The sequence below is a fragment of the Corylus avellana genome, chromosome ca2, assembly GCF_901000735.1.
Source record: "Corylus avellana chromosome ca2, CavTom2PMs-1.0".
In the NCBI taxonomy this organism is placed as follows: domain Eukaryota; kingdom Viridiplantae; phylum Streptophyta; class Magnoliopsida; order Fagales; family Betulaceae; genus Corylus; species Corylus avellana.
The window spans coordinates 23,182,606-23,205,135 of record NC_081542.1 but is presented as its reverse complement, the minus strand read 5'-3'; the positions used below and the strand labels follow the sequence as shown (position 1 = coordinate 23,205,135).

The window sequence follows — 22,530 nt, the reverse complement described above, 5'->3', positions numbered from 1 at the left end:
GTTATTTAATGTATTGTATGTTAATATATAAATATAATGACAATGTAATTCATATATTATCAAATTAAGTGATTAGTATTGAAGTAACCAATGTGTTTGTTTTAGTCACAAGTAAAAACTTATCATTCGAATTTAGATCATGTGATCATATAATTTAGTATATATACACACACACTAACATAAATTAACTAGTTAGTTAGTGTTAGAATAGTTTCTCGACACGGTAAATTGTATGTTCTTCAAGGCGGCTTCGATCACATGCTTCGATGATCCCACGACCTGTGATGCCTCAAGTTTCCAAGTATTAATTATCTCAAAATCACCCATTGCACTTAAGCCTAGAAAACTATTTTTTTTAATCACAAGCGTGCCTTAACCTTAAACCAAGCTTACACTTGAAATTAGCCATAAAAACGAAATTTAACTTTATGGCTGAATGTTCAGTAGGGGACCACACTAAACATTTGACCATGTCCTTAGTGCAAATGTTCGGCAGGGGACCACATCGAATGTCCATTGACCAAAATTTGATACTCTGGGTATTGACCAAACATTCCACCTGCAACCCTAGAACCACTATGCAATAATACACCGATCGTTCGCCAATAGTACCGAACGTTCCAAGACGGTCTTAAAAGCATTTTTAACTCATTCTCCACATCTGCATAATAAGACACTCCCCCTCATCCCTTTGTCCCTTAGCCTCCCTTTGCACTAGAAACTCTAACCCCAAAGTGAGAGTTGAGTTTTAGAAAGGAATGAGGAAGTTTTGGGGGAGATTTTGCTATCTTCAAGGTAACTCTTGAACTTTCACTAAGCTTTCATATTGTCTTGCTATTATCCTTGCCTTCTTCAAAGTTTTGAAAGTATCATAACTTGTGAACCATTTTTCCGCTTGGAAGAAAAAGAGTAGTTTTCAAACGTTTTGGAAACACTCACTAATTTCTCAGTTTTTCTTGTATATTATGCCCTACTATGTATATGAATGTTTAGAGCCTTATTAGTAGTTTTTAACATGGTGACATTACGATAGAAGCCCAAAACCTGGCATTTTGGACACTGCCCGAACGTTCCCTAGTTCTGGCTGAACGTTCGCCTCCATGACCGAACATTTGTCACTTGTGCAGAACATTTTCTTAGAATCCAAAATGCATAGAAATAGGGTTTTATGACCTTTTAGCTAAGTGTATTTGTAACGCCTTAGATAATTATTAAGTTTATTATTAATATGATAAAATTGCACATGAGATGATTTAGAATAATAGATATAATAATAACAATATTTGTGAGATAATAATATAATAGCAATATTATTTAATGATGATATACTTATGTAATACAAGTTTAAAGTGATAAAGAGATTAACTAATAATAATGTTAGTGTGATAATAAGTCCTAGTGTGGTAAATAATTATATGTATGGGTAAATTGTAGTTGAAATAAATGGTAGGGGTAAATCTTGCAATTCTAAATAGTTGGGGCATTAAAATAGAAATAGAATCTTATCCTATACCACATGTCAAATTTTCATTGGCCATTGGAGATACCTTATCTCCTTAGTTTTAAAAGAAAAATGCAAAAAAATAATAATAATACAAGTCTTTTGGTGGGCCCCCTGCAGCAGCCCACTTTTCCCCCATCCTTTCTTTCTTTTCCTCCTTTCTTTCTTTCTCCCTCACCCCCATTCACGCACACACACAGCAGCCGCCCCCTTTTTTCCCATTTTCCCTCACTCTTTCTCCTTCCACACACCCACACACACGGCCTAGATTGGGAGAGAAAGAGCTGCAGATTGAGAGAGAGAGAGAGAGAGGTACTGCTGGCTGGGAGAAAGAAAGAGAAAGAAGAAGGAGAAGAAGAAAGAAGAAAAAGAAAAGAAAAGGGAAGTGACGAATTTGAAGGGGGATTTTGGCCATGGAAGCTTGAATGGTAAATGCTAAAGCTTTTCTTTGTGATTTCATCTTACCCATTGATTATAGGAAACGAAAATGACATGAATTATTAGGGATTTCTTTAGGTCCAAAAACTAGGGTTCTTGAAAGGAATTTTGGGGATTTTGTTATATGGTTGAATTTTTAGTTTCTCTTTAAGGTTTTGTTCTACCCATTGTATATCAAGCTTGAAAGCATGTTTATTTGGGGAATTTCTAATTAGGTCCAAAAATTGGGAAATTTTAATTAGAAGCTTAATTCCTAAAATTAGCTTGGGATTTTTGTGTGTAGTGGATTGTTATGCATTATTCAAGTTTTGGGTTATTTTATTAATGGGTCGAAACTCCAATTTTACTTATTGGTAAAATATGGACATAAACCCTAATTTTATATGGTTTGAATTAATTTGGGGCTTTAGGTATATGAACAATAGCAATCTTGTTTGAATGGCTTAATTACATTTCAAGCGTTAATTAATCCTAGATTTTCATGGGTTCCATGGAAATTGATAACTATAGGGTTTAGGGTCTAATATGTCATAATAAAATCATAATGATTATTGTAAGTGTTATGAGAATTATAAAGTTTTGGGTAAATTGCTAGATTAAATGGCTTAGAAGAGAATAACAATTATGGGTTAAGTGTAATGCTTAACCTAGAGTCTATGTATATGCCTCAAGATTTAGTGATTTAATATATTATAATGTAGAATCATAGTTCAATGTAACTAAGTTATTAGATAATTAATCCATTAGCTAATGGAGCGTGATACTTGTAGTGCTCAAGTATCTTTATAGAGTGTGAATTGTTAAGTTAAGAATAAAGCTTAATTATATGTTTATTATGTAAATGCTTAGGTGCATTGCGGTTGAGAAAAGAATCCACCGAAGGGTACTCAAGCGAAAAAGGTAAGTATTTTACTTACTGGGCACAATGTACTATTTTTAAAGTATAAAAGATGTTTTGCTTGAACGATTGATGTATGATGTTTTGAGATACTATGATTGTTGGTGATGTTCTATGAGATATGTTGGATGAATGTTTGATGTAATGTTTCTATAAGCTTTTATGGATTTGCAAGATAATGTGATGATTATGTTATCATGAGTATTTCGATGATTCGTATGGTTTACGACATGATTCTATGATTTTATGATATGAGTTATGATAGCATATGATTGTATGAAAATGATGTTAAAAGAAAGGTCACTAGTCTTACTTTGTAGATGGCCCAAGTAGCGGCAAGCAAAGTAAGGTTAGGGATAAATGATGATAAAGGAAAGGTAATTAGTCTTAATTTGTAGATGGCCTAAGTAGAGGCAAGCAAAGTAAGGCTAGGGACAAATGATATTAAAGAATAGGTAATCGGCCTTACTTTGTAGATGGCCCAAGTAGCGGCAAGCAAAGTAAGGTTAGGGACAAATGATGTTAAAGGAGAGGTAACTGGTCTTACTCTGTAGATGGCCCAAATAGCGGCAAACAAAGTAAGAACGATCCTTGTTTTGTAGATGGCACAAGTAGGGGCAAGCAAAACAAGGATTGGCCTTACTCTGTAGATGGCACAAGTAGGGGCAATCAGAGTAAGGACAGAGACAAATGATGTTAAAGGAAAGCTAACTGGTCTTACTTTGTAGATGGTACAAGTAGCGGCAAGCAAAGTAAGAACGGTCCTTGTTTTGTAGATGGCACAAGTAGGGGCAAGCAAAACAAGGATTGACCTTACTCTGTAGATGACACAAGTAGCGGCAAGCAGAGTAAGGACAGGGACTAATGGTACACAGTGAAACAAGAAATAAGAATGACAATGATGAGCATGAGCTTGCATGGCATATGAATGTTATGATGATGATGATGATATATGATGCTTGCATTGTTGCATATGATGATTTTTATGCTAGACGTATCGGTATGCATACGAGAAGGGAGATGGAACCGTGCGCATGTATATCGTTATGGATAGATGATACATGGTGACTTTTCATATGTTTTATTATTAAGCTATATAATGTGCAAGTACGTATAAAGTTAGATGGGTTAGTATGCGCATGTTCCGAGAGTGAAAGATCGGGCTTACGTATACTTTCACAACTGATCTAGTATGTTTTCAAATGATGATTCTTTTTGAAAGCCTAATGAGTTCTATACTGCTGAGCGTCTCTATTTTTATGGAGACGGCGGGCTCATAAAAGCTACCTGCATCATAGATGGTGGTAATTCCCATGGTGCAGACGATGTTGTTGATGCAGGTACAGGGACCCTAGATGATGATCCAGTGGCTATGTATCTTAGTTACCACGGTGCCTGAGGCCTGGACACATTGGGTGTTTATTTTGTAGGACTAGTTGATAGCCCTCTTTTGTAGAGCATTCATGTATATGTTTAGGCATTGTTATTTTGTATATGGCTCGTGTCGTATGTGACACTTCTGTATAGCCATTCTTTTGTATGTAAGCTTTAATCACTTAGAGGTATTTGTCAGCTCTAATGTGTTATGTTATGTCTTATAATATTTATATTCCGCTGTAAGGATGTGAACTCTGATGAATCATGAACGATGCATATAGCTCTGTGAGACTTATGATATTGTCAATCAGGTTAATGCATGGGTTCGTGGCATACTACAGTATCGCCATGCCACTGTGACAATCCGTTTGTTGTGGGTTATTGGTTTTTAAAAGAAAAATTTTTAGTCATGTTTTATTAAGCGGGTCGTCACACTTTAGGGCAGCATCTCATAGAGATACAAATCAATAAATATTTTTTCCTTTTTCTCTAATGGTCAATAACTTGGGAGGCAAATGAAACGGAAGAATAAAATCACAAAAAGACTACATATTGAAGAAAAGAGGGAAAAAGGTAGCTCACATTGTTCCAGCGACTCGCGTGCTGATGTGGGTGTTTTCCTCTTCATCAAGCTTGGCCAAACCAAAGTCAGAAATCTTTGGGTTAAAGCCTCTATCCAATAGCACATTGGTAGTTTTGATGTCTCTATGAACAATTCTTATTGCTGATTCCTCATGCAAGAAAGCCAAACCTCTTGCTATGCCAACACATATTTTTTGTCTTGAAGGCCAGTCCAAATTTAAGCGGTATTCCTCCGGACCTATAGATTTTGTAGATTGTCCAATGGGGAACTCATCAACTTAGTTCTTAATCGAGGCCATTATCAGTTTTAAGCTCATAAGCAAAAGACAGTCAACATAAAATACTAAAGTGAAAACCTCAGGCTTACCAAAGAAAGCACGTGCCAGGCTATTGTTTTCCATGTATTCATATACCAAGAATAGTTGATTTCCCTCAACACAACATCCATACAATCTAACAAGATTTGGGTGTTGTACAGCCGAAATCATTCCTATTTCATTCACAAATTCACGATTTCCTTGTTTTGATTTTGAAGAAAGTTTCTTAACTGCAATTATAGTACCATCTAACAGTATACCCTGCATCAGAAATAGGAAAATATACATCTTCAGGTATGGATTCATTATTGAATTAGACGCCTCTTGGTATAATGGATAAGTAAGAAAAAGAAAATAGATATCCTAAAATTGAAGGAAGATGATGTTGTGGGATACCTTGTATACAGATCCAAAACCACCTTCTCCAATCTTATTTGCAGCATCAAAGTTGTTAGTGGCTGCTTTGATTTGCCTATAGGTGAAAAAACCAGTTTGTAGATCTAATCCTCTCAGCTCTGTCAAAAGGAATGAAAAGGTGAGCCTATTGTCACATTACATCTTATAAATGATATGATTAATTTTTTAATCAGTACTGTTGTATCCATCGACTACTTAGAAGATGCCAGATAGAATGTGACCAAACAAAAGCAGTGAGAAAGTACCATATTGCAGTTGGTCAGCCACATAAACCCCAAGTTTTTAAAAGATTTCGGGTTTCTCTTTTTTTTTTTTTTACCAATTACAGGTGTATTGGGAATCAAAAAAAAAAAAATTTAAAAGAGAGGAACTTCATAGGTCCCTATTACCAAGAGATTTGCCTTTTTGTTCTTCTCAACAATTATGGTAAGATAATTTAGATGACATTTCAAAAAGAGAGTTAAATGAAATCCATAATATTTTATCTCTCACTTTTTTTTTTCTTTGTTTTTTTTTTAAAAATATAGGTCCTTCTTAGACATTTACTCAACTTAGTGATCTCAAGTCATCCATCTCTCATGTAAGTATGCCTTCATTTAGATTTTGTCAAAAAGCAGTGATCGCATAGTTCAGTATGATTTGGTCATATTAAATTACCAGTTATCTCAAAAAGGTTAAGTTAATAGGAAGAAGTAAATTTAATCACTTAATCATTACTTTAACACTCTCTCTCACCTGTGGGCTCAAACTCCCTTTTAATAGGTGAGGCACAACACGTAGAATATTTAATTTAAATGGGGGGTGATTTGACGAAGTCAAGGCTCGATCATAGAACCTTTGGCTCTGATACTATATTAAATTACCAATTATCCCAAAAGCTTAAGTTGATAGGAAGAAGTAAATTTAATCACTTAATTATTACTTTAACAGGTCATATGATTACCTTTTTCCCTTGATATCCTTCCTCGTTTCTTGATCCACATCCGAATGCCTAAGATCATAAAAATGAGCAAAAGCGCTGATACTACAGCTCCAACAACAATGAATATCTTGTAGTCAGGGGGGCTGAAATCTGGAGAAGAGAAAAATGGTAAAGTAAACAGATTATAAAGTTGCATCCTGGAATACCAGTAGTACCATATAGAAAGATATAGGTGGACCAACCTAAAACAAGATATGAATGGATGGTTCAAACACACGAATATCAGAGGAGGAGTATAAAGACGATTATGCAGTTGAATCTTGTTTTGGGTAATACTTTTACAGCAAATAACCATGGGTTCTACCCCAACTATGTTGTGCTATGCTTTTATTGTTCATCAATCTAATAAGTATGAAAAACGTTGGCAAGTAAAAAGATTCTCGGACTCCAAGAAATGGTTACCAGCTTTAATAGAGATAGCTGAGATGAGAGGACCATATGTTCCTCTCTTTGGGACAGCTGTTGTCCCTTTCCCAGCCCAATGAAAGCGGATTTGTAAGACTTTATTCCTCACAACTGCCTTAAATTTCCTAACAACTGCTGTATCAACACCTTGTGCTTCATGTTGAATATCAAAATCCTTCCACACCAATTTTTCCTGTAACAAATTAAATCAATAAAATTGTGCTCTATGTATAAAGTAGAACAAATATGACGTCATACCTGGATATAAATATCAAATATCCGTCTTCCAAGACTATAAAAAGATCTGTTGTCTCTAAATACTATCTCTGCAAAGTATAGTTTCACAGTATAATTTCCATTTGCCAAGCAACGTGCATAATACGTTAGAGAAAGAGGAGAGAGTCGTGCACTCGTGAATAATCCAGAGTTAGTCATTCTTAGTATTGACACATTATTCGCTATGTATTGATCTGAGGTTCTGCTGACATCCCAAAAATTTCCGCTGCTACTGAATCCCCAATTAGCAGTGTTAGGAACAAAGTTTGCTGGACCTGCTTGACTTTGATCCCCTTCGTACTCTATGTTTCCAATAGTGGTTGTACTTCCACCACAATTTATATGCAATGAGTACCGATCTACCCAGAAACAAAAATAGCAGCTTTTTAATAAATTAAAACATAAGCAATCATTGCAGAACAAAAAAGGAAATTATGTATTAATTATCTCTTGTTCCATTTACTCAGTTGCCAATAACAATATGAAATGTTTTAAAGCATACACCTCATAATTTGAATAAGGTAGTACAATTACCTTTTGAGCATGGATAGGGCTCCAGGCACTTGCCGCCGAGTGTTCTTAATTAGCATCGTACAAGAAAGAAGTGTGAACTTAGCAAAATTAGAATGAAAAAAAAAAAAGGAAATGCTTCTCCAAAATAAAAGCTAAAAATACAAAATAAAAAACAGAAAAAACATGGATTCGCTTACATCCTGTAGAAAAATAACAGGACATCTCCTGTTATTTTAAATCTACAGTTATGATTAAATCTTTCCCCTTTTTAGCCCAAATGACATAGCTTTAACGGAACTAACAGAAGTTCTCTAAACTTCGTTTGCATGTCCTCCTCTTCCTTCTTCACCCACTCCCACTTTCTTTCTGCAAATTCTTCTTAACTATTTTCAGCAAAGCAGCAGCAGGTCAAATAGAACAAGTCTGAGCGTTAAAAATGAAGTTTCCATAGAAACATTTCAGTGCAAACAATGTCTTCGATTAATAATTTTTTCGAATCATATGAATGCCATGAAAGAGGAATGGTCAACTCTACAATACCAAAGAAACCTGACCGATGCATTAGCCCGCCCTTCATGAATTTAGCCAAATCGACACTCAAAAGGGACAAAATCCTCAGGGACCAAAACAATAAATATTTTCCTTTCAAAGTAGTGAGCTTTTAACCCCTCCTGTCAGCAACCATAAGAGTGTTTAACTGGTTTTGCAGAAAACACAAAACAAAGCCTGGTTTTTGCAGAGAGAGGCAACATCTTTCATTTCATTTAAAGTGGGAGTGAGTCTAAAATGGGAGAGAGATGGAGAAGAGAGAAAATTAAGGCTTTGAAACTATCCGAGTTGAGGAAGATAACAAGTAAAAAGAGAGAGGAAAGTACTAAAAAGAGATTTTAAAGAAGAACTTACAGAAAGAGAGAAAAAGTGGAAGTGGATGAAGAAGGAAGTGCAGGACAATGGTCGTTTGGTGCAAATGGCGTTTAGAAAACTTTTGTTAGTTTCCTTTAAAACTACATCGTTTGGACTAAAAATGGGGAAGTTTTAGGGCCTTTTTGGGTGTGCATTTGAGGACCTGAAAAGTGCGTTTAACATTCTAAAAGCTCGTTTGAAAAAAAGAAAAAAAAAAAAACACCTGTTTGGTAAAAAAAATTTGAAGCGCTTTTTAATGTCAAAAAGCCTAAAAATGGCTAAAACGTATTTTTACAAAAGCTTAAAAAACACTTTTTGACTTAAAATCTCTTTCTCATACGCAATCTCAAACATGCTCTTAATCTTGGCCGTAGCCGTAGGTTTAAAATAACATGAGATGTCTTGTTATTTTTCCACAGGATGTAAGCCAGGTCCAAAAAACATTGGTTCTTCTTATAAGTTTTCAAGTTAGAAGCTTACAAATTGTCTTGTCCAGAGAAGCTCTGAAACAAATTCCTGATGAAATGAGAACCTGGTTAGTTTTGAAAAACTAAAAGCTTGTGAAGAGGGTAAGTATGCAAACCTCAAGTAAACTTAAATTAAGATTAAGATGATAAGAAAAGTTCTTACAGGGTTTCTCGACAAGTAGGTGGCGCAAGGATTTCTGAAAAGTTGTTGTAAGAAAGATCCATTTGGCTGCACAAAAACGTATTTTTAGTAATAACTCATTATAAATCCATAAGAAAAGAAAAATTATATTTGAAAAGGTTTTGATAAACCGGTCAATTCAAGCTAACACCAGAAAACTTCCGTAACCAACTCAAAATTAATTGCCAACATGCAGTTTCCAAATAACAGTCACATGGTGCAAAAAGCAAATCTATGCTGGTACCAAATCGGTTGAATTCACCAATTCAATATGATTCAAGGAGATCTCCCACTGACCATAAAGTGTTCAAGAGATGAATCAATGTATATTGGAACACTATGAGGTCTGTAAAGATTATATATGTGCTGAAACATTATTAAAAAAATAAAAAATAAATAAAAATAATAATAATAATAATAAAAGAGAAACAGAAAAAGAAAACATGTCATGCAAATATCCAATAGAGTTCAAGATGAATTATATACTCGCGATTATCTCGGGCTTTGATCCAGTCTGGAATAGTCCCATTGAGCAAGTTGCTTGTAAGAATCCTGTTCAAAGCGCAACATAATCACGCTCTAGTTAAACACTTATTTATATCATTACTAAAGGAGAAATATTTGAAAGTAAAATATACTTTCTGATGATATATATATATAGATACATAAGTACAAATGTGCATTGGTAACAATAAGCAATATAATCTCTTTTATGATAGTGAAATTCCTCATATCTTCACCTATAAACATAGGAGATAAGCCAAATCATTATTATTTATGTGCTTTAAGCTGCTTTTTAATTGTTTATTTGAGCTTCTCTGCAATAGAGCTAGATTTAGGGTTTTAACTCCACACTTACATGACTTCCAAACTATCTTGATCTGAAAAATCTGGAACATTTCCTTCCAATCTGTTGAAGCTGAGATCTCTGCTTGGATATTACGAGTAATTAGTGGTTATAATAACAGAAAAGAAGGATTATGAAATGAGACATAAATGTCCAGATTTTAAAGTATAGAGTCTAGAAACATAATATATAGGAAGAAAAAATTGAAAGAGAGACTTGAATGCCCATATAACAGTGGATATGTAGGTTAGAACAGATTCCATAGACAGCCTAACTAGAGTGAGCATGTTCAAAGGTATCTCACTACAGCTGCCACAATGGGCCAAAGGAGTAGGAGGGGGTGGGTCATGGCTGTCATTCCTACAATGAGTATGGGTTGACAACCTTAGATAGCTGCTTTCTAAAAGGCGTAGGCTGTAAAGATTAGAAGCAATCATCATTTTTTTTCAAAGGCTAAAGGATGAAAGCAGATAATTAATTATTACATATTCATGAGATGAACGATGTTTCCAACTCCTTTTTTCAAACTAATCTTACTCCAAAACTACACCTCGGTTTGATAGTTTCAGCAGATGATCTTAATTCTAGAAGTTATTCACAATTAGCTTTAAGAATAAAGTACCATGATAACCCAAAGTCCCTAAATTTGAATATGCCAAATCTACTTATGCTAGCCAAAAACAAAAAGGAGAAAAGAAAACTTCAAACATCTGTATGTATATAGTTAAGTTAAAAAAAAAAAAAAAAAAATGTTCTTAATTGAAATGATCCAAACATCTGTATGTATATAGTTAAGTAATATTTCAGTAAATGAAACAAAAACCAAAAAAATAAAAAAAAGAGAGAACAGAATGGAAAGAAGAACTACAGAAATTGTAGTTCTGTCATGTTTGATATAGATGCGGGGATTGGTCCGTAGAGATTGCAGCTCCTCAACATCCTGCAAAGTCAACCGCCATCATCTAAGAAAAATTGCTATAAACTTGTATCATTTGAGTTGTTGAAATTTAACAGAAAAAGAATCACTTACAATCTGAAATTTAACAGAAAAAGAATCACTTACAATCTTTTCATTCCTGTCATGCTGCTTAAGGTTGGAAATTTAGAACCCTCACCAAGTAAGTCACTAATCCTTCTGCACCAAATTGCATTATTAATAACTGTTAGGGTCTTAAGCAAGACATCTTGTTAATTTGCGTATCACCATGTGATACGAGAGAGATTATGCAACCCAAGAGTACTTCCAAGGCAGAACTTACAGCTCAGTTAAACTAGTCATGACCGAAATGCTAGAGGGGATGGGCCCCTCAAGACCACTAGCTTGAATCTCTCTGTTAAAAACACAATTCTAACAGGTTAGATTACACCTGAATATTCTACTAGAAGAGATTTTAACATTATAGGAATTTTATTAAAAAAAAAAGGAACACATACAATTCCTGAAGTTGTTTCCAACTTTGAAAAAAGTCAGGTATTTTTCCAGTGAAGTTGTTACTGCTAATTTTACTGCATATAGCCACAATGGAAACAAGACTGAATAACATAGAAAGCTGAAGCTTTTCAATTAAATATATAAAATTACTGTAAGTATAGAAATGGCTGCAACCACTTACAGTTCCATTAATTTGGATAGATTAGTGAGATTTTTTGGCAACTCTCCAGTGAGATTGTTAGCACTAAGAATACTGCAGTCATCAAATGGGAAGTTCAGACCAGCTCAAATTATTGTTAGTTGAAGAAGTAAATCATTGATAATTAAGAAAAGAATCATCAAATCTGATTTGAAAATGAAAAGAAGGATTGAAAAAGAAACACTGACAGATTCTCCAGGTTAACCAAATTCCCAAGCTCAGGGGGAACACTTCCAGAAAACAGATTGCCCTCTATGCTCCTGAAAATATAGTCTTCATCAATATTAAAGCTCAGCTAAAGTAAATCAAACTATGATGCATTCTACTAGATTAAAAAAGGGTGAGCAAGAAAGATACAATATGGGCATACAGGATTAAAAGAGTGGTAATGCTTCCCAGGTAGCTTGGGATTTGTCCTGATAACTTGTTATTAGAAATTGACCTGCAGTGAATCAGGTTAACGCAATAAGAAAGAGCATTCAGCGGCTAACATAAGACATGAATTCAGCACCAACTTACAGGTATTCCAACTTTGTAGAAGCCCATTCTGGTGGTATTGTACCAGTGAGGTAGTTTCGATTGAGGTCACTACAAGCAAGAGGAAAGTGGGCTGTTAGATTAGAACTTAGAAGCTTAAAATCAATTTTCAGGAACAAATTGTTGGTGACTTTCTTACATCTTCTTTAGGTAGGGTAGCTTCACCAGGGAAGGAGGAAGCACACCATCAAGATCCTGCCCTTGAAGGAACCTGTAACACGAATAATTATAGGTAAAAGATTATTCACACTTCCATTAGAACCCTTTAATACATAATATACTCTGTTTATTATGAATGGAAAAATCCAATATAAGTCAAATTTAATTACTTTTATTTATTAAAAAAAAATTAAGTACTTTTCACTTGCATAAAAGAAAATTGAAGTGCGTTTCTGCTTTCCAATATAAGTCAAATTTAAGTACTTTTCACTTGCATAAGAGAAAATTGAAGTACTTTTCTGCTTTTTGTTGAATAAAAACTTGATCTGCATGTTCACAATTTCAATAAAAGGGAAACGAAGGGTACGTACAGTTGAGCCACGTGACATACACGAACACCAGCAGCGATTGGGCAATTGCAGATTAGAGTATTGTTGTACAATGGCCTCAAATCCGATTTGGGTGTTGCCCAGCTCGACTCATTAACGCATGGGTCTACACTGAAATTCCAATCTTTCTTCCCCACTTGTGTAGCTATTTCACCAAGGGCTTCCACTACATGCATTATACACCAACCTCATCAATTTTTTTTTTTGTTTTTTTTTCTTCTTCCAAGTGCCTTTTGACTGGTTTGCAAGGAATATATTTGTAGCTCGAAATTGTAAATTACGTACATCCTGGGTTAGTGCCCACTATTAATGTTTCAACGTGAGAAGCACGTGTATATATATATATACTAATTAACTATTAGATTTATGAATTTTTATAAACCTCATAAATATAATAGTTGATCTATTAAATTTGTAAGAGTACATGTGTTAAATATGAGAAATTTATTAACACCTAGCATTTGGGTCAATATTTTCTCCATATTTGGCACATCTTATCTTATAAATTAACAATTAGATGTGTGAATTTATGTGGACCACACATAAATCAATAGTGAACCATATAAATCTAATGGTTGATCTATTAAATTTGTAGAAAAATATGGACAAAATATGAAGAACTTATTGACTCATAACATTTCTCTTTCCTGCCCTATAAGACTTTCCGATGTGGTAATAGTTATGGATAATGTTAAATGATAAGACAACAACAATAGAATTCCTAATAGAAGTAAAAAGATGAGAGAAGAGGGGAGAAAAATATTTTGGGCTAAAATAATTGATAGAAAAGCTATGAGGAAGTTCAAAGTCCTACCCAATGTTTAGGAAAATTGTTTAAGATTATATATATATATATATATACAAAAAAGAAAAAAACAAAACAAAAAAGCAATAAAAAACAGTTGCTGTGAGTAGTGCTCTTACACGCATTTTAACGGCCGTTCTCTCCAAAAAACCGATGTACAAATTAAATGTCCAAAGAAAAGAATTCATAAGGCCTAATTTGAGAAAGTTTTTAAATAGACAACAGTAAAATAACACCCAAATCAACAAGTAGTATTTATCCCCCATTTGTCCTCACAATCCTAGAGTTCCTTTAACTAACAATTCAAACAACAGACCATATTATCATCAAGCATAATGATTCAATAGCCTTAAGATAATTTTTATATAGGGTTGAATCAAACTATAGTTCAACTGAATTTAAGAAAATGGGTACAATTTTTAATTTTTTACTGTCTAAATTCCACCCCTATTCCTTTTTTTAATTAAAGAAAAAACAAAGAGATTTTATTTATAATGGCTAAAGATAAGTAGGTGTGACATTTATTGGAACTCCTCTAGAGTCTAGAGGAAGAAGTTGTGCTTGACTTGCCACTTGCTTACCAATTTGCCATGCAACCATCGAAGTGCCGGCATATTAGAGAAGGGCATGCAAGCTTTCTTGGGTTATAGAAAACTAGTGCTTTGCCGGAAATATTATTAGTCAATATTTTTTTTATATCTGACTTATTTCATCCTATAAATTAATTATTAAATTTATAAATTTATGTGAAATTCTCATAATTAAGTCGATAGATGACTCTATAAATTTAATAATTAAACTATTTAATTAGTAATAAAATATGGAAAACTTATCTCTCCTTCCGAGAAGAACACTCGGAGAACGATGCAGTACGGTATAACTTCTGCGTGTAGTTCTCCCTTTGTTGGTAAGCATGTGGATGTGATGGTCCGTTGACGTAAGTCAAGTTCTGTCCTTAGCTGACCAGATAGGCTTGTTTGCCAACAGTCGGGGCCGGCACTGTAGCTGGAACGGCACTATTCTAGCTACAGTGCCAGAAGCAAAAATTGACTTTTTACTTTAATTTTTTTAAAGCAAAAATAAAAAAAATAATAATAAAAAAAAAAAAAAAAAGGAGGGAAAGATGGGTCAACCCTTGCCAGTAAAAGAGGGATCGAGGCATTTGGGGTCGGGGGACCCAAACAGTGCTGAGGGGGTGGTACCCCGAATGCAACTGATCCCTCTTCGCCAATAGTGGGACTGAGATCGGCATACTACTCAAAATGGGTACCGGAGCCACTATTTTATTAAAGGGTGTCCACCCGTCTTTCTCCTCCTTTTTTTTTTTTTAATATTGCTTTAAAAAAAAAAAAAATTGAGTAAAAAGTCAGTTTTTGCTGCTGGCACTGTAGCTGGAACAGTGCCGTTCCAGCTATAGTGCCGGCCCCGACTGTTGGCAAACAAGCCTAATGTTACTCTAAACTATTAAGATAATAGGTAATTGAATCATGGGTTTTCCAATTACCGACAAATACTCCCATGTTTCTAAGAATTCACGATTAAATAGCCTTAAATTAGTAGTTAAATGATTATTTTTATTTTTTATTTTTTTATAAATTCACATTTTTAGAATAAATAGTAATATAATATGATATTTTTGACTTTACATATGAATCTCACCTATTAAAATTGAGTTTAAACCTACACGTAAAAAAAAAAAAAATTAAAATATTAATTAAATTTAGCTTAAACTTTTAGCTTCAAACATGGGCTTGGAGATAAATTTGTAGATAATTTTATTAACACATAAGAGTTTTTAAACAGATTACACTAAAAAAACAAAACAAGCAGAGAACACCCAAATTTGATACGAACTTCAATTTTAAAATAATGATCAAAATTCATCCTAAATAATTACAATTCCAATTCTTATTAAATCAAATTTTAATCTACCACAATTTATAATCCTAATTATACATATTTCCTTTCTTCAGCTAATTCATTTGGCTGAGGCTTTAATGTTTAAATTTCCTTTTCCACCAACATGAAATGATTCGGGCCAAGTGTTTTTTAGCTCCTAAAAACTTTCCTGGATTCTACTTGGAGTTGGAGAAAAATTTATAAGCTTCGTGCAAAAAGTTCTACTTGGAGTTGAGAAATATGAATAATGGGTACTTATCTATATATAATATAATACTAAAGGGCTAAAAGCTTGCAAAAAAGATGCAAAGCTGTCTAAAAGCATATTGCAAATATGAAAATAGGGAGAAATTCTTTGTACTTCTTTGTGTTATTCATCAAAAAAGAAAAAAGAAAGAAAGAAAGGAAATGAACAAAAACTTTACACACACACCCACCTTCATCATCAGGAGTAGGGCCTAGACGGCCAGCTTGTGTTTCCATGCAAATAAGCAAGACGAGTAAAATAAAGCAAACAGAAGGAAGAAATCTTGCCATCATCTCCTCGATCTACTACTGATCATAAGGCTATTCGACGAGCTCTTCTTGCAAAGCTGCACAGAAAATGTCATATCTATATATCATTACTCAGGTATTGAATGTTCAAGGGAGAAGCTTCACACTTATGAGGTAGGGACACCTGCTTTTGGTATGTCCCTAAAGCTTCACATCATTGTTGACTTAAGTACGACTACTATTTGGGTGGCGTAGGGCCTTAATTTATTATTATTAATTTTTAATAATTTTTTTTTACTATTCAATAATGGGACAAGGATAATGATTTTTATTTTCTTACTAGTATTAAATGACCAACAAATGATAGTTTAGCAATATTCTCTATTCATTTGTGAGCTTAAACTCCCTGTCAACAAATAAAATCTAACATATACAATTTTTAATTGGAATGAGAATGAATTACTCAGAACTCAAGATTTTTGCTTTGATATCATATTACATCATCAATTATCTTAAAAGTATAAGTTAATAGGAAATAGTGGACTTAGAGCCTGTTTGAGATTGCGTTTGAAATGCCTAAAAGTGCATTTTACACTCAAAAAGTTTCTTTAAAGAAAATACTTGTTTAATAAAAAAAAAAAATTAAAAGCGCTTTTAAAGGTTAAAAAACTCTTAAAATAGCAAAAATGCACTTTTGCCAAAAAAAAAAAATTGATTTGAAAGCTCTATTTCTCAAACACAATCTCAAACAAGCTCTTAGAACCTGTTGGAGATTATATTATGAAATAGTACTTTTTACTTATAGCTAGAAATAGCTTGACATAGCTTTTTAGAAAAAATTAAAAAAAAAAAGAAAAATTGTTTTTAAAAGTTTTTCACCAATTCTTTTTTTTTTTTTTTTTTTGCTGTGAAAGAGCTTTTTAATTATTAAAAATATATCTTTTATTTTTGCAAAATCGCAATCTCTTCATTGATATAACAATCAAATAGTATTTAGGGTTTTCTTACTTTCTCTCTAGCGCCGCAACCTCAGGTAAACCCCCTCCCCCATGGTGAGGGGAGGAGGGATGACTGTTTGCTGCCTCCCTCCTCCCCCTCGCCTGCCCTTGCACCGGGTGCCAGTAGTTTACTTAATGTCCTTGAGCCGGGTTGCCTCCTCCCTACCCTTTCTCTGCCACCCCTTCCTATTTGTTCCGCTTTTGTCCTTGGCGGGGCTCTCTGGTTGTTTTCTGCTCATTTCCTTTCTGTTTTTTTGCTGTGTTTTTGTTGTGATGTTCTTGTAGCCTTGCTTATGTGCCACTCGGTGTGGGTGCTGATTTTGGGGGTTTCTTTCAAACTCCCCCCAGTTTTGTTTTGTGTTCGCCGCCGATCTCCTCTGCCCGCTCTGCCGCCCACTGTCCGTTGCTGGGTCTTTCCTCATGCCCATCCAGCGATGAGCTTCAACATCCCCTACTGCGATGGTTTTCCGGCCAGCTGGCGATCGGTTTCGCCACCCTCCTTCCACTGTTTTGGGCTTTTTCCACGTCCCCACCGCGTCGAGCTTCCATCGTTCCATTCTGGTGTCGGTTTCCAGCGAGTGCACAATCGGCATCCACTCTGAGTGTGCCTGTTTCCGTTTGTTTTATTTTTCTTGTATTGTCTTTGTTCATGTTTTTTTTTCCCTGTATGCATTTCATTCCTGTTATTTGCTTGTAATAAGGCCCTACCTCTTTGGTTCGCCCACATTTTATTTCGGTTTTCTTGCTTCTGTTTTGTAATAAGGCTTGGCCACTCGATCTACCTACTTGGATGTGAACCGAACTTTGGTTTAGATCTTTTAGGTCGTGGATGTGAATTTTAGTCCAAACCTTCGAGTTGTGGACATGAACTTCATCCTGGCTTTTGGGTCGAGGAGGAATTTGCGCTACCTATGTATTGGATTGCGTCTGTCTTATGCAGATCTGTTATTTCAACTGAAAATTAGTCATAGGTTAGTGGAGGTTTTAGGTGATGTTGTATCCTTATAGCTTCGGCTATAATTTGCATTTTCAGGGCTTTGTGATCCTGCAATGTAAGAGCTTTATGCTTGTGATTATTATCAATGAAATTTGAATGTATTTCTTTAAAAAATAAATAACAATCAAATAAGGCAAATTGCTCCCCTAATACAATGCTAAAGATATAATTTGAAATCTTCACAATCCAAACAATATCTATGACACACACAATAGCTTATCGGACTATTACAAGACAATATATTTGAATATTATTGTCCCAATCCGTTTCAGATCTACAGCAAATTTCGGTGAATCACGTATCTAACCACTACCCGGTCAGTAATTTATGGGGTTTTTCATTTTTGCTACAAGTGTATTTCCAAATGCAATCACATTTACTGTCTTTACTATAATGACAACTATTCTATATGCCTGAAAAACCCATCCACGTCCGTCAATGAATTACTCTCTAAAAACAATCAAAAGACAACAAAAGATGGACGGAAAACTCAATACCGTTACTCTTAGAGATTCCTACAAACAAAACTTTAGAGAATAACTAAACTTTCGCCCTATAAATAACTATTGAAATCAAATCTAAAAAGAAGACAAAACAAACCCAAAAACGAAACACAAAAGAAATAGAAAAGGGAAAATTACACTTTACCTCCTAAGTTTGGGGCGATTTTCAATTCGACTTCTATTGTTTTAATTTTTGCAATAGACCTCCCAAACTTTCAAACTTTTGCAATTCGACCAATCCGTAAGTTAAAGCCGTTTTGACTGGTGGAACAATGATCACGTGACTCGCATGTGATCACTGTTGGCCTTTTTTTTTCTTCCAAAAATGCCCCCCATCCCAAACTCATTTCTCAACGCACATCGAATCTGCCGTTGCTACGCCACCGGTAAGTTCTCTTCGTCTATCTCTCTCTCTCTCACACTGGGAGCATTGAGAAACAAGGCCAAGAGTGAGCTTCCATGTAAACAACTAAAGATCCGGTAGATCAGGCCTCCCATCCCAAACAACTGAGCTTTCAAATCCGGCAGATCAAGCCAAGAGGGAACTTACCAGTGCCGTTCACAACCCAAGTTAGCTTCTATGTAAACGACTGAAGATAATTACCCAAAGCTAGTAAAGAGCCTTCTCTTGCAAACACAAAGATGAAAGTGGTGATGAATTTCGACAAGGTGGCTCTCATGGAGAGAGATTTTTAAAAGATTTAATCTTGACTGTTGCTTAAATTACAGCATACATGTTGTTATTAAAATAACAGCATGCAAGTTGGATCCTGCTCTACCTAGCCCCCATCAACTTCTATTTTCTAAGTGTTATGCAGCGTGTTCTCAACTGAAAAAAAAAAAAAAATCAAATTTTCATGTAAATGTTTGAAAACTAATTACCTTCAAATCAAATTGTTCGTTTGTACTCTTTTTTTTAAAAAAAAAATTTGTGATGAACAACCTCGATATTTCGAAATTCATATCCTTGAAATTGTAGAAACCTCAATTTCTAATTTTGGGGTGGACACAAATTTCCTTTAAATTAGTTTGGAGGAAATTGTCTTCAACCTATTCTAATAATTAAGTGACGAATGTCATTCAATATGTTTGAATTTCTAAAAAAATCAATGTTTGAGTTCTTAGGCTAGTAGAATGACAATAAATGACTATTAAAAATATTAAAGAAAACATGTACGAGACGACTCTTGACACGTATTAGAGTAGGTTGAAGAAAATTTTCTCCAAACTGATATTCTTCTCATCATAGGTTGATATTGTTTTCTAAAAAAAATATGAGCAACCATTGGGGTAATTTTTTTTTCATTTGTTTTTAGAAAAAAATATCCACATAGGATGAAGTAATGCTACGAGGAATTGTAGCATTTCTCTTTCTTCTAAGAGTGATGTTATTCTTTAGATTCATTTCACACTGGTTGACATGCTGTATTTTAAATGGCTTTTCATGTTAGTAAATTAAAAATAAAATAAAAAGTCTCTTAAAATACTTTACGTCAACCAATATAAAATAAATGTGATAATGTACACGAAGAGTAACATTACTCCTTCGTTAATGTATCGGCTCATTTCTTGGCTTGAGTTTTTTTTTTTTTTTTTTTTTTGGGAAATGAGAATCGTTGTAATTTCATTGATAATAAGATCCATAAAGCTCTTACATCATAGAGCATAAGCTCTGAAAATTCATAGCTCAAAGCTATGAGGTTACAACGTCAAAGATACAATACATATCTTACAATTACGTATTATTTATGACCTCAACTTTTCTGCTAACCTATGTACAACTGTTGTTAATGCACAGATTTACTCTTGGATAAATTAGATCAAAGACATAGGTAGCTATATTTCTTAACCTTTATTTTCCAGCCATGAGAGAAAATCCCTCACACCAATATAATCATCATCACCCCATAAATCGCTCATGAGGGTAGATCTAGAATGAAGAAAACTCTTATTTAAAAACAAAAACACAAACAAACAACTAGTAAGCAGCAGCGGCCTGTGTTAGTGCGTGGTGAGCGAAAACCGGTTAAGGAGAATAAATCTGAGTTTGAAGACCTAGATCTAGAACCCCACCGATCTCAAGGAGGAGATGAGCGGCATAGCATGTTGGAAGATGCCGAAGTTGCTAGTTTGGTTGAAGAACACCTAAAAACAACAAGAAACAAAAAACAAGGAAAAAACCAAAAAGGGAGGAGGAGGATAGGAGCGGGGAGTAGAGGGGGAGGGGAAGACTCCCTCCTCTAATGATGAAATGTTTTTGGATCAAGTAGACAAGCATGTTAATTGCGGTCAAAAAATTAAAATAAATAAGTAGTTATTTGTGGTTGCCTTCCGTAAGTAGTTATTTGTCTTTGGTTGATTCAAATTAATTTGTCAAGCTTTCATTAGAGGGCACAGAGGCCTTGCTTTATGTCAAGACCTTAAAAAAATTATTTTCTTCATGGTTCAATGCTTGTTTGGCAAACTATTTCCTCTCTCCCCTCACTTTTCCTTAAAGAAGTCAACTTCAAAACATTATAACTTTTAAACTTTTTATATTACATTAATAACTTTTTATTACTATTAAAAAAAAAATACTCACTATAAAATAAAATGTTTTCCCTTTCTCATATAAAAAATAATAAACTTATTATTATTTTTTTTTTTTACTTTATATCCCACCAATCACGTTTTATTTTTATTAAAAAAAAGCACCTAGAAAAGCTTTACCAAACCCACAATCTTGTGGTTCGCCATATATATATATATTCTTCTGCACAACGAGGGGGGAATAAAGTAGAAAAAAAAATAAAAAAAAATAAAAAACAGATAATCGAAGCCCAAGTTCCATACTATGGCCTTATTTGGCATTCAACTTGCATAAGTTACAATTTAAAAAATAATAAAAAAAAAAAAAAAAAAAAATTCAAACTCTCCAACTTTTTTATTATCTTTTATTGCACTTAAAAAAAAAAAAAAAAAAAAAAAAGTCACCATAAAACAAAATTTTTTTACATTTCCACATAAAAAATTCAAAAATTTTTTTTGAACAATATCTCTTCATTGATATAACAATCAAATGAGGCAAATTGCTCCCCTCATACAATGCTAAAAATATAATTTATAATTTTCACAATTCAAAAACTATCTATGACACACATAATAGCTTCTCGAGCTATTACAAGACTATCTTTGAATATCATTATCCCAATCCATTTCAGGTATGCTAGAAATTCCGGTGAATTACGTCTTTAGCCGCTACCGATCATTGATTTAAGGGCTTTTTCATTTTCGCTACAAGTGTATTTCCAAACGCAATCACATTTACTGTCTACTATAGTGACAACTATTCTAGATGCCTGAAAAACTCATCTACATCTGTCAATGATTTACTCTCTAAAAAAAACGAAAGGACAACAAAAGATAGACAGGAAATTCAATACTGTTATTCTTAAAGATTCCTACAAACAAAACTTTAGAGAATAACTAAACTTTCACCCCATAAATAGTTACTGAAATCAAATCTAAAAAGAAGACAATCAAACTCAAAAACGAAATACAAAAGAAAAAAAAAAAAATCATTTCTTCCAAATTTTTATTTACTTTATATCACATCAACTATTTCCGAATCAAATATTCATTTCATTAGCTTCTCACCAAACAAGGGATAGACTTGTGTGGACTTCTCAATTCACTTATGGCCTATGGCCGATGTGTTTAGGGTCTATTTAGAACCGTCAAAATCAGTGTGGAAATACATATATGATATACCCTTATAATTGTGGGGCAGTTTTTTTTAAAAAAAACTGATTTCTGTTCATGAGAATCACTTTTTTTATTTTTTTATTTTTTTTTTATGAATACTATTTAAAAATAAATAAAATGTGAGAATGATATATTATTAGCACGTCACTTTTTTAGAACATCGATCTTCGTCAATTTAACTTGTAAGAAATGTGAAGGTTTTGTCACCATGCCAAACATGAAACATGGTAATGGACCGGTGATAGCATGAGAAGGTAATAGTGATGGAA

The 22,530-nt window shown here is 34.0% G+C and overlaps 1 protein-coding gene and 1 long non-coding RNA gene across 2 annotated transcripts in view; one reads left to right on the top strand and one right to left on the bottom strand.

Annotated features, from left to right (window-relative positions):
* The window catches only part of LOC132168621 (probable leucine-rich repeat receptor-like serine/threonine-protein kinase At3g14840), a 20,073-nt gene extending 3,962 nt beyond the window's left edge, over positions 1-16,111 (bottom strand). The window contains exons 1-22 of the mRNA XM_059579614.1: positions 15,962-16,111; positions 12,803-12,986; positions 12,412-12,483; positions 12,255-12,323; positions 12,106-12,177; positions 11,924-11,995; positions 11,718-11,789; positions 11,539-11,610; positions 11,364-11,435; positions 11,168-11,239; positions 10,973-11,044; positions 10,117-10,185; positions 9,744-9,809; positions 9,240-9,305; positions 9,090-9,125; positions 7,728-7,771; positions 7,176-7,552; positions 6,915-7,110; positions 6,474-6,602; positions 5,510-5,628; positions 5,164-5,374; positions 4,797-5,034 (exon numbers count right to left, since the gene is read on the bottom strand). Of these exons, the coding sequence (XP_059435597.1) occupies positions 4,797-5,034; positions 5,164-5,374; positions 5,510-5,628; positions 6,474-6,602; positions 6,915-7,110; positions 7,176-7,552; positions 7,728-7,771; positions 9,090-9,125; positions 9,240-9,305; positions 9,744-9,809; positions 10,117-10,185; positions 10,973-11,044; positions 11,168-11,239; positions 11,364-11,435; positions 11,539-11,610; positions 11,718-11,789; positions 11,924-11,995; positions 12,106-12,177; positions 12,255-12,323; positions 12,412-12,483; positions 12,803-12,986; positions 15,962-16,064 (2,483 nt within the window). The 5' untranslated portion in view covers positions 16,065-16,111. The remainder of the gene's footprint in view (positions 1-4,796; positions 5,035-5,163; positions 5,375-5,509; positions 5,629-6,473; positions 6,603-6,914; positions 7,111-7,175; positions 7,553-7,727; positions 7,772-9,089; positions 9,126-9,239; positions 9,306-9,743; positions 9,810-10,116; positions 10,186-10,972; positions 11,045-11,167; positions 11,240-11,363; positions 11,436-11,538; positions 11,611-11,717; positions 11,790-11,923; positions 11,996-12,105; positions 12,178-12,254; positions 12,324-12,411; positions 12,484-12,802; positions 12,987-15,961) is intronic.
* LOC132168648 (uncharacterized) lies at positions 1,709-4,252 on the top strand. Its single transcript, XR_009438901.1, has 3 exons — positions 1,709-1,929; positions 2,789-2,839; positions 4,160-4,252. It is a non-coding gene; the product is annotated as an uncharacterized LOC132168648 (long non-coding RNA).
* Positions 16,112-22,530: the final 6,419 nt, after the last annotated feature.